The 13,055-nt window shown below is 35.7% G+C and overlaps 1 protein-coding gene across 7 annotated transcripts in view; it reads right to left on the bottom strand.

Moving 5' to 3' along the window:
* Positions 1 to 3,811: 3,811 nt before the first annotated feature.
* Positions 3,812 to 13,055, bottom strand: part of NTNG1 (netrin G1) — a 170,147-nt gene continuing 160,903 nt past the window's right edge. For all 7 annotated transcript variants that reach the window (XM_061465183.1, XM_061465178.1, XM_061465177.1 and 4 more), the window contains one exon: positions 3,812 to 5,041. In XM_061465183.1, coding sequence (XP_061321167.1) covers positions 4,815 to 5,041 — 227 coding nt within the window. In that variant the 3' untranslated portion in view covers positions 3,812 to 4,814. The remainder of the gene's footprint in view (positions 5,042 to 13,055) is intronic.

The raw sequence follows: 13,055 nt of genomic DNA on the forward strand, positions 1-13,055 counted from the left end.
ACTCCTGACCCTCTTCACCCATAGTATAGTGTTATTACTTCCAGTTCTCAACAGTGGTTCACTTCTAGTACAAAAGTTGTATTGCCAGTGACAACGGTACACTTGAACATGTGTACAGAAACTCCATTAAGCAGGATTGTGTATAGTCTTGTCAACTGTAACTAGAATGTGCACACAATAGTTTTGCTGGGGGAGTGATGCCTAGGAACGTCTCCAGGTGAGATGTGGTTACCCCTGTTGACAAGAGCAGGACTAACACTGTCCTGTTCTGCTTTCTGTAACTAGACAGTCACTTTTGGTTCTACTGACTGCTGTGAAAATGATTCAGTGCATCTCCATGACATGCACGATTATCAGAAACTAGTATTAGCTAGCAATCTATGCAGGAGTTTAACCCTGAAGTGTTTACGAGCTATTTAGGTCTACAGATTGCAAAAGTTAGTCTTCTCTGTTCCTTGAGGCTGTGAAATTTCATCATGTATATGTTTGGGTCTGTACAGATGATGGCCAGAAAAACGAGGAAGGGAAACATACACTTTGTACTGGAATTATATCTACTGCATATTGTGGTAAAAATGGTGTGTTGGTGAACATACTGTACTGATGATGAGCTTTCATTTCATTAAATTAAATGCACCATATGGTGCAAAATGCTGCTGTTCTGCTTGTTTGTTATGCGTGTACTTCTTACATCCTTTTCTTTCTGATACTCCATGATGATGGGAAAGGTATTAAGTTAGCTGATATAAAATTTCTGATTTGTATCACCAGATCTGTGTTTGGTGGATAAATGCTTGCAACCATAAATGATTAAGCTTACAGTTTTTGTTAGGAATGAATTGATGATGTGTTAATATTTACATCTGTAACTTTGCATTTGCAAGTACAAACATGAAGGCTGGTCTGGAGGTTGGCTGAAAATCTGGTCTTGCATATTCTATGAAAAATATTATTCAAATTTCTCACAGGTGAATAAACCTCATGCATGGATGAACCTAGTTAATTCAATGGTTTAATAAATCTAGAATCCCAATGAGGCTATAACAAATCCCCCTGGTATCTTAGAGTTATTAGAGGGATGTATAAAATAATATGCAAGCATAAGAGCTCCTTCTAAATTTGAGTCGTCTTTTGCTCATTATTTTTTTGTTCTGTTCAGTACATGAAATAACTTATCTGTGTCTCAGTCATGATAAAGTATTAGATCAATTATTATTTGAGGGCAATATCTGGGGTCAATTTGTGTCTGACTAGATTTTTTTTCCTTTGGATAGTTTGTTTTTGAAACAGTTTTGCAGCACTAAGACTGATGCCTTTCCATTAATGTTCCTTTGAAAAAGATGGATAGCTTGAAGTGGAAATTTCTGTAAACCCCTTGTCAGGGAGAAGCACCTTGTCATAAGGTGCTCCATTTTCAGACATTAAACACGTGAATCCTGGATCAGAACCAGTTCTCTATTTAGAAACATAGGAATTAGAAGCTGACAAGGACTGACTGAATTAGCAAAACAACTGGAACTAATAGGACTGCATAAGTTTAATTGAGTGCTAGGTTTAAGGTCATTGTACTCAGCTATAATTTGGACAACTAAGCAATGTAATGCCTGGTCAGATTTGGATGTTAAACCTTCCAGGAAAGAAATATCATACAGGAAATAATAATTCTGCAGTAGGTTCCTTTTGCGATGTTTTGATACAAACCAAAGTCCTAGGTTAGCAGTCGTGGTGCTTTTGTAAATTTTTCAGTATCACGTGTTACCTATTTTACAGGCATTCACAGGGACAGGATACCCACTCCAAGAGCCCTAGAATACATTGGAAGGGGTATATATTTTCAGGTGAAAAATAAAATAGATATTGCAACTATCTGTTATTATGGAAAGATCCTGCCATATCTTCAGGAAAAGGAATCTGTTGTTCTTCACAGCTCCTGAAATGGGGAACAGGATCTGCCTTCATTTTCCACTGAATTAAATAAGAAAGCACGTAAAGCAGTGCTGACTGATGTAAATCTCCTCACTCTAAGATGCACATATAATTTTACAAATATACTTGGAACAGAGTAACAGGAACTTATATTCAAAATTTTCAACTAGTGAAGTTATGTGGAGTTCAGAGGAAAAAATAATGAAGCTGAAGAAAAGGATGATAGATAAGAAAACTTTCCACTGAATGTACTCCGCTATAAAATTGTAATTTTATTAATAGGTGAGGGAGAATTAAAATGCATGAAATGGTAGCTAAATACAAGGAAAGTCATATACTCTGCCCTGGTTTAGAAGATCATAAGTTTATGAAATTGGAATGCAGCTGAATTGATTGAGATCTGATATTCATTATACTTCAGCACTGCTGGCAGAATCCCTTCTAACCAGACGTGCATGACATGTTTTCTTAGAACTTTCACAAAGCCCAGAGTTTATAATGACAATTAAATTGCATCTTTTCCCAATAATTCCACAATCTGAATTTGGTCTGTGCTAATAACTTTTAAAAAAACTTAAATACCACATTTTAATATTAGAAATCCATTTAATTATAGGAAATCTCTGGCTCTGCTTGTCACCTGTATTAACATTTATATTTCTTATTGAGTCTGCAATATAATTTCTGGGTTTTGTCATGGACATCCTTCTTATATATATCCAAAGCCTCATGTAGGACATGTCTGACAACCAAACTCCTAATTTATCTTTGCCTTATCTTATTTTGTCCACTGAGATTGGCAGTATGAGCAGCAAACATCCTATGTGAAGGGCCAAGATAACAACTTGAACAAGCACCAGCCTATTGTTCTCTTCAACACTGGATTCTTTTAGGAACGAAGACTTGATCTGCATACCTGTTTCTGTAGGCTGGGTCCTGTCCTGCAAAACTTGCTTCCTCAGCAAAAAAAGCTTATCTGAAAAAGCAGTGCCCTAAATTCTGTTCACCATTTGGAAGAGGCAGCCAGGTGGGATTTATTTCTCCCAGGAACTTTTCTTTTGCTCATTAATTGTTTTCCACACCAGGCTATTATGTTGGTAAAATATTTATAACCATTATGATGAAAATTGCCAGAAAGTGAATTTACATTCTCTACCTTTTGACTTTATATTTTTTTCTCATGGCTTTGAAACATTGCTGTGGTTTTGGCTTGCCTCTCTGTTCTTGCTACCCCTTTCTGTCGCACTCAGTAATTGGCCTAAGAAAAGGCAGAAACAAGAATTTATTACACCTTGGGCAATACTTGAAACAAACTTTATTTGCTGGAGCAGCACTTTTTATCTACTTGCTGCTGTATATTTTGACATTCTTCTAAATATTAAATTTGACTTTTTAATAAAGTTAAATCTTGGCTTTTTTTTTTTTTGTAATTGCTGCTGGTTTTGCAGTTTCTTAGGCAGACTTGTACATATATAAACATATCATTTTAATGAAGCTTTTGGAAAAACAATATAAGCTGTGACTATATCTACTTCATTACTGCCAGAACCCACAAAAATGGAATGAATTAAAGACTAGCTTCTGTAATACACTGTAAATTAGACTTGGAATAATTTCTGCAATGAATTGAGAGAACAAAGGTGAGAACTATTCAACTTTTCATATGTTTTCCAAGCTTGGGACTTGACAAAATATTCCTCTAACAAATGACTCTCTTTACCTTTAAAATTGTTTGCAAAAATAATGACAGTAGTAAAAACGAAACCAGGTTAGAATGCTAAGATAGAATTTCCACTGTTGAATCTATTTTTTAGGTGGAAAAAGGATCAAAATGTTTTTGTTTGCTAAAAAGGCCTTAAGAAATAGCAATACATCATCCTGGAACTGTTTATGCAGGAATTTTTATTCTTTGAAATCTTCCAGTGTTAAAGCAACAAGAAAACATTTAGAATGTCCTTTGGTGGAATCTTATTACACTTGATATATATGTAAACTGATATTCTTTGATGCCAGCACGTTGCCCATACAGAGAAATCTCTGCGCAATTAAATGAAAGGAAAAAGAAAAGGACTAAATAAAAAGTAATATTTTTCTCTTATCTGAGTAGAATTAAATACATTAACAAATTGTCTGGTAACACAAATAGGCAATAATACAAAAAATCTACATTGTACATTATTTCAAGAAAAATAACTTCATTTGAATACAAAAGGATAAATACACTTTTTGTCCTATAGTCACTCTTGTACAGTATGTGAACACAGCATCTTACTGATGCAGTGCTGCTAAGGTATACAAGGATATGACTGGCTTGAATTTTATTGAGGGGGCTGTTACACATGTGCATCACTAACATCAGACAAAGAAATCTTTCAACCAACAAGGTTACAGAGCAACGTTCACTAAAGCACAGGTTGGAAAGGTTTCGGGGGTTGAAGCAGGCCAATATGGCAGCTTTTACAGATTTCCTTATACCCACAATGCACTGACAGCAAAGAATGCCTTTATTTGGTCGGTCCACACACTGGGCAGAGGTACAGTCGTGCACCATATAGGAGTAGCAAATGTTTTTTAGCTCCGATTCCCATCCTGGGGGCTGTCAAAGATGTCTCACTCCTGTGTAAGCTTTGCAGCTGGCATTGATTTGACAGAATAGGCAGCCACCAACTTGTCTCGAGTCAGAGGTGAACAGTCTTGACTCAGAGCCCTGTCTGTAACTGATTAATATGGCTTAGTTCAGTTAGGCCTTCTTAGTTTGTATGTGGTTGTTTTTTTCCTCTTTTTTTTCCTTTTTAAATTTCAGTAGCAAACGCTTGGATTTTGTTTTGTTTTCATGTGGCACATTCATTTGGAGTAGTCTGAATGTGATGCCATCAACCACACGGAGTCTAGCATATGCAAAGCCCAGTTACACCTAGTAGAGCAGTCAGCAGTAATAGAGGCCTGTGTGATATTGCCTCCTGTCCGGAGTTCTGGCTGCAGCCTCCTGGATCCCTTTCGCACTTCAACTTCTCGCATAAAATGCCAGTGTAAGCTGGAGGGCACTGGCATCGCACATTGTTGATGCATGTTCCTCCGTTCTGGCAATGCAGTAGCTCATTGTCACATACATTTGCTGCAAAGATAGCAGGGGAGGGAGGGAAAGAAAAGTAGAATAAATATAAGTCCGTCTACAGGAGAAACACTGCACTAAAACCATGAAATCACTGCCGCTTCTTCTCATGCCGAGACGTGAAAACAAGGGATGCGGTTTTTTTTTTAAGCATTTCAAGTATGAATTTTTTTATTTTATTTGCATTTTCTCATATCCCCACCCCCCCCTTGTTTTTTTTTTTCCTTTAAGCTGTAGTATTGGAGAACCATATAATTGACTTTGGACCACTGACTATGATAATGAATTAATGTGAATTATGATTAATAATGAAAGAATATGAATATTAATACCTGCCTTGTGCCACTGTCTGCTTTTTTATAGGCATTACTGTACTTGAACTAAAGGTGGGTGTGTCATTATTTGAAGGGGGCAAGGTATCTAGAGCTTTTGAAAAGCATGAACGGTGGTTAAAAGTGCAATGTAATTTTGCTGAAGTGAAAAGATCTGTGTGAGGAAGTGGGTTTTATAATTGAGAACTGCATGTATTAATGATCTGAAAAAATTATGCAAAAAAGAAGGCAAGCACAGGCAGGAAATTCAGCATGCTATTTGATGGGGATTATATGTTATATACATATGAAAATAAAAGAGAATGTTATTTCCATTACAGATCAAATATTGCTTCTTAATTAGATTTGCTACTTTGGTAACTGTCACCTTAAACTATCTTATATTTTAACCTGATATAACACCTTCAGAAGTCAGATTTGACAAAAGAGAAAACAAGGCAGGCAAAAGTTTTATTGTATTTGAAAAACTGGCAGCTGTACTTTGTATTACTTAGTATCAATTGAAATATTTCACTAGGTAAATATGTAGACATATGAGGAACATACTACTTAAATGTGTCAATCTGTGTTTTATTCCATACAATATCACTAGTAGAATATATGCTAGATTCCAGCCCTGTCTTCCATAGGAAAAGCAATCACCATAATGAACTAGCACCTACTATCTAGGCAGAATGTAACAGTAAAGATTTTCATGCAGAACATTAGGGAAATTTTATTTGGTTTAGAAGCAGACTCAACATTATATGCTGTTTATGCATACCTTAGCCTAGAAATACCCTAAATAATTCAGAATAGGGAAAATATTGTTAATTTTGCTTTAAACATTGCTATTTATTGCTAAACAGAAGTACAATTTCATAAATCTTAATTTAATTATTTTTAAAAGCAACCCATATAATCTGAGAACTAAAATTGAAACAGTCCAAGTTCTGAAGTGACGTATTTCTATATAAATCTGTACAAATTTTTGCACCAGCAACCTTCCTGATTATCTTACCTGTTCTGGCTTGCTTTTAGAAAAATAATTTTCTCACTCTAGGATTCTCTAACAACTGCTTTCTAATGTTCTGTATGCACATGGGCCAAATAACAACTCGTACTAGAAACTGATAGGTGCAGTTGGGAGAAAACAGTTAAATGATCTTTTTCAGTGATTCCTTTAGCAATTGAAGGTTTTTACAAAGAGCTATCGATTTAACATTGTCCAGTTGCTGAATTGTAATATGAATGTTAAGGTACAATGAACCACATATTATTGATGACAGGCTCAATGTCTGAATTCTAAAGTTTCATAAGTTACAAAGCATAGTGTTTATATTATATACGAGGAATCGTAAATCACCATAAAAAAAAAAAGAAAAACGACCCAGAAAAATATAATGTTAACAGGCTGAAAAAAACCCCTCTATTTTTGAAGTCAATATTTGAGTTAGATCTCTTAATAACTGAAGCTATGTATCCTTGAAGCTGACTTTATTCATATTGTATATATTTAGCCCTATCAATGTGCAAAATCTGATGGTACAGCTACTGAATCTACTTGTCCTAGGCTGCTTATTGCTGGGATGCTTCCTGCAGTTCAGGCAATGAAAATGTGAAATATCTGTCCCATCAATACTGACTATTGTTTGCCTTGAATAATGGAGTGGAATTCAATGGCTAATTAAATACCACTTCTTAAACAGCAGATGGGATATTTCACTTCGTGTTTGTCCTGGAATACATTATCAAAATTTTCTCAAGTATTCAGCAAACCAATTTTATTTTCCAATAGCCTTCCCGTATTTAAAATTATTCTGAGAACTAAAGCCTGTTATTTTCAGAGGCCCTCAGCCCAGGCGCTGATCTGTAGTTACAGAGTGCTGGAGATGGGTGGCTGAGGTGGTGTTTCGCCACACGCTAGCTGTTCTGCCTGACACACTTATGCAGGTTGTTATCAAATACTTCCAATTATTTCTGTCTACAAAATTCTGGATACGGTGTTATAGATGCTGATTTTTAAATCAGTCCATTTATTTCTCATTAGAAAGCTTTGTAAATGTACTTGGAGAAGGGAATGATCAAAAGCTTCTCTCCTTCATTATTCTTGCATGATTTTAAAGGTTTGCCAAAGAAAGGCATTAAAGTAAAACCAGGTAGATCTTAATGTTCTCAGCAAACTACTATGCAGCTGAAAATTCTTGAATTTTCAATCTTGTATTTTCACAGCCTCCTTTTCCTTAGTTTCATCCTTGCACGCACACATGTACACACATATACTATCATGTTGATAGCAACTGCAGTGATTTGGATGTTAAATGAAACAATCCGAAAATGTTCTGAAATCCTATTATTTATTTTTGCCAATTTTGTTTTATTTTTATTCTGAGCAACTCTAAAACCATTTCCACCTTCCTGAAAGCATCATTAAGATTACTTTTAAAACTCGTATTAATTAATTATGTTTATTGAGTTTAGGAACTGGATTAGCTATATCTAACAAGTGTAGCACATCAGCAGCATAAAGAAAAGCACTTTGACTGGAATTTAAACCAAAGTTTATGCCTTAAACCAAAGTAGTGGACATGGTGCCAAGATCAAAGCAAGACAAGTATATTAAATGTTACAAAAATTAACAATGTTTCTAATGTTAACACAGTATTTTTTTTGGGTTATGTGGTATATTGTATTTCATAATTGGCTCTAGGCTTTACTCGGTGAAGGCAGTGACCTGGGAGCTGTTGAGCAGGGGACAAAGGGCAAAGACCTTGCCGACCCCTTGCTCTGCTTTGAAGCCCAAAGAGAGCTGCTGGTGCTGGTGGGTGCAGATGGGGCTGGTGGACCCCCAGCCTGTGCTTGGCCCTTGACCTTTTCATTTCCCCAAGGAGCAGGAGCAGTGAGGTTTACAAAACAGGGCTTTCTTGCCCATTGCACCCCTCTTACCTTCTACTGCCTGACATGCCCTTACCCCTTCTTATACTCCAAGAAGTGAAGCGTTGCCTCCACTGCTGAGAGGTGTTAAACAAGGTCTGCTTTATCTTCATCATTAAAAGTAACAATAATGAAAAATTAGTTTGAATTAATCTGAAAGGCATCAGGTATCAAGATCTGATCAAAGAATGAAACAGAAGTAATGCAAGTGAAAGCACTAATTCTGAAGTAATCACACATGACTGTTAAGACTCGTGTGGATGAACTAGCTGTGAGTTTGGTGGTGAATCTTCATTATTAGAAGACAGGACATAAACCTGATCATTAAGAAGCAAAACAAGGATATCTGATTTGCCTTGGAGGACTTTGTAGGCCTTTTGGGGGGATGTTTTTTGGGCACAGTCTCCAGATCTGTGCTACTGTGGGAAATGAAAGATGAGTGAAAGTAAAATAAAGGAAATTTTTTAATGTTATTTTCATAATTCATCAATTTACAATCTAAGCTATGGTCTAATTATGGGATCCTTAAAACACTCTACAAAGGAGACAGGAAAAGCCACATGTCAAAATGGATAGCTATTTGAAGCTTTTCTGTCCTTGGGGCGACCACTGCTCCTCACCCTCAAACCAACAACCCTATGCAATTAGTAAGAGATACTATTATTTTTAATTAAAATGTAATCATCTTTTCCAAGGTAATTATTAATAAAATACTGAAGCCTTTTTCTTAGGGTAATACCATTATGAGTGATGAAAGATGTCTTGCCATAAGTAATAAAATATTCTTGATTTGTAATTCCAATGTTATTACATTTGGAAAAGGAATAAAAAAGGAAAATAAGAGAGAAATACCCACTTTTTCAACCAGCTCAAGCAGTTAAAGGGGTAAGTGATGTGCTAGTGTTTCATAGAATTTATATTGGATGTTAGATGAAATGTATTGAGACTAGCACAGTTGTCTGACAAATGCCTCCTTCCTTACCTCTTAAATGCTCAAACCTGAATAATACATGAAAATTTCTGAGGCTGATCAAAACTCAATTTTAATACCTTTGCAGCTTCTTGAAAGAAAAGAGATAGATAGCTGTGGTTGGTTTTATTCTAAAGCGGCAACATAGACACAGTAATGCAAGTGGAAGTCTCGTTCTCTTCGATCTGGTGGGCCACCTCAGGCACAGCATTGTGCTGCTGGCTTTTGTTCTTTCCTGTTACTGTGTCTGGGCAGCTTCAGAGCACATGCCCAGGGCTTTTGGTCTGCCTGGTGCTCAGACAGAAAAACAGTACTCTATCTGACTTAAATAAAATTTCTTTTGCCTTTGTCTTTCACAAAGCCGTCCAAGAGGGGCGAAACTAAATCCTGTACCATCCTTTGTGCTGCCTTAATTTTTGTGCAGCTTGCCTACAGTAGCATCTTATTCAGGTGGGTCAGCCGCATGAAGATGAGAAAGGACAGGCTATTGACTTAAGGAAAGAGAAATGAATGTATTCAAAAGGACATCTTTTTTGATCTGGGATAGATGGTGTTCTCTTTCTTCATCAAAACCTGGGTTTATTATGAAATTTTCATTGTTTGTGGGAACAGCATAAAGACCATTAATGATAAAGTCACAGAAAGAAAACTTTTTATTAGATGTCCTTGCTTGCTTTCTTAAAATCTGAAGTCTTTCATTTCAAGCAATGTTTTGTGTGATCTCTTCCATTGCTGTTTTTCTTCAGTGTGCTCTTTTTTGCAGGATCATTTGTTACAGCCTTCCCTCTCCCTCTCTCTCTTTTAAAAAACATTTCTTCACTTTTCTCCTTTTTGTCTCCCAGATCATGAGTATTATAGTCCCTGGACAGGTTGGTGAGTTGACAGCTCTGAATATATTATACAACATTTTGGTCTATTCTAAAGCACTGATGCAAGCTTTGACCCTACTTCTACTGCAGTGAATTTCCCATGCTGTTCATCAGTAGTTTGTAAGAATGGTACTACTGAAATCGTAAGAAGCTTTTGACCTTGGATTCCACCACTGTTCAGAACTTTGAAAAGATGCAGGTTTAGTGGCTAAAGAAATTATTCTTGACATTTTTTTTTGTCCCCTCTAATGCATCTGTTTCCTTGGTACTTTTTATTTTGTAAAATATTGTTATTTGAATTTACCTATGATTAAGTTTTCAACACACATGATAACAGAATATTCTGCCTTGGCATAATAAAAGGGTAAAAAAACAAGTTTAGTGAAACCTATGTTTTCAGTAATGATGTTTATAGGTAGCTTCAATATATGCAATGGTTGTCTATATATAGAGAGCTGCAAACAGCACTTTGAAATGCCATGAAAAAATTAGGAAGTTTCATCTCACTACATAAATAAGCTCAGTAAATTGAGGCGGAGCACAAGTGATTTCTTGTCAAATACAGAATTAGTTCCTATGAATACTATAAAGATTCTGTAGCTAACATGCATTATTCTCTAAATATGTGATCATTTAATCAATAAATGGTAGGACTAATAAGAAAATATAAAGGATATTGGAACAAATGAGGAAGATAGTGTGTATGCCTAACAAGAATACAGACATTTACACATACATATAGCCAACATGCACAAGAAAAGCTCTGCAATCATGAAGGTATTTGTAATATTTTTCCCATGATTTTTCAGATAGACGCTAATGGAAGCGGGGAATGCAAACCACCTAGTCTGATTCAAATGCAAAGGTTTAAAATTGTTTCCAATTATACCAGAATATGAGTGACCACAATCAATATATTATTTTCAAATTGCCAGGTTTAACAACAAGAAATCATTTTCATTATTTGAAAACAATCCTAAAAATGCAATATTTACTTGCTATGTGTCAAAGATCTCTATGTGGAGCTCCATTGACACATGAGATTTCAGCCACTAAATATTAGGAATAAGGATGTAAGGACATGGGAAAAGCTTATAAGTAGTCAGAGTTCTTCAGAAAGGTTCCAACTATTGCTGTTAAAAATTAGTGTTGCACAGCACATGACAAAGCCTCAAATTTTTATAACTTATCTTATTCATTTAAATAACCAGTGGTTAATAACTGAATTGGAAGCTTTGTTACTTAGATTTCTCCCCATGTTTGTCTTCCAACTAGATCTACGGTTAGACTATTATTAGAATTTCATTTATTCTTACAGTTACTGCCAAATGGTTTTTAAATGTTTCCCTGCCGTGAATACATGTGCCACTGTTGATCAGACTTTGGACGATTTAAGCCACAGACATATCTTATATGAAAAACAGCTATTGATCTTTTAAATAAGATATTCATAATGTTTTTTTTTAAGTGACCCTAATTCAACATGTGCTGTAGTGAGTTCAGTAAAACTATCTTAAGATACTGTCAGATTGAGATAAGGTAGATGCTTTGATAGCATGAAAAGAAAACTGGTTTGTTCTTATCTATCAAGGCACATTCTGAAGTTAAGACAAAATAAATCAGTGTAGACAAGTTACAAGCCTAAAACATATCTTATTGTGTCAAAATTACAGTCATAAAATGACAAACGTTACTACAAAGGTCCCTGGTGCAAAGTTGAAACAATGTTGTGATTAATTATATTGCCAAGAATGCAAGGGAATAAACATCGACCAAGTGAGAGCAGTTTGTAAAGGCAGACATCTCCATCTTGACTTGTCTTAGAAATGCCTGTTAGAGGCACAATTGAAATGATGCTTGACTTTTTAAAGGTTTTTTTTTTTATTTTTTATCAAACCAGTTTTATTAAGTCACCAGAGGGTAAATCCCTGGGTGGGCAATGGATGTGCTGTGCTGACAGTTTTTTGGTAGAATTTTTAGATTTTTTTTTTTGCCTGTTTTGTATTTTTTTTTTCTGCGCAATTCTCACTTCAAAACTAAGGCAGTTCTAATCAAAGTGCAGGAAAAGTCTTCAGTTTCTACAAGAAGATGTATCTACTATGCAGTTCTCCCCAGCACACAGCCACAGAATGTGTGGTGATTCTTCTCTCCTGTAAATAGGTACCAATTTATCCTAGCATCCACATGGGTGAGCTTAGGTGATTATGTTGTACTACTGAATGTGCAAAATCCTCTACAGAGCAGATTTTATTTTAACCATGGTGTAAGGATAGCAGAGATAGAAAGTTACTCAATTTCATGGGTTTTGTCTATGCTTTCTCATTTTCCTTTTCTATCCTTAATCTAAAATCCTTGGATTTGACTAATAAATGATAATGAGAAGCAATAAGTCTGTCAAAAAGACAAGGAGAACTGAATTTTGGAATTGATACTCTTGCATGATAGAGAAGCCACGGCAGCTTTGGTAGAAACGGCACAAGACTGCTTGTTAAAACGTCTGGAAACAAATCTAGGTTTAGTTATCTAAGATTTATGGTTGAGAGAATTACTTCCAATCTTTATGTGTTTCAGGAAGTGATTGATTAACCTTTCTGTTTTCTGATTTTGATGGTTCCATTTTGATACTTCTCCGAAAGAGGATGATTCCCAAAATGGGGGAAAAAAGATTCCCCATGCTCTACCACTTTGCTTTTGGAGGAACACCACTGAATTGGTATGACTCTTATCATATTTTAACATAATCTCAGGAGAGCAATAAACTACATGATAGCTTTAGTTGCTCAAAAGGGACTACATACCCCTATCATTCATATTCCACTTAGAAAGTTGTGAGCTGCAGTGCCATTATTCCTATCTTCTTAGAGATAAATGAACATTCTTATCTGATCTGTCATCTCTTTCCTTACCAAGGAAGAGAAGCAATTGAAACTACA

This window comes from Pezoporus flaviventris, unplaced genomic scaffold (genome assembly GCF_033815535.1).
Source record: "Pezoporus flaviventris isolate CSIRO_AGI_PZ_B2104156 unplaced genomic scaffold, CSIRO_AGI_Pfla_v1 ptg000040l, whole genome shotgun sequence".
Lineage (NCBI taxonomy): Eukaryota > Metazoa > Chordata > Aves > Psittaciformes > Psittacidae > Pezoporus > Pezoporus flaviventris.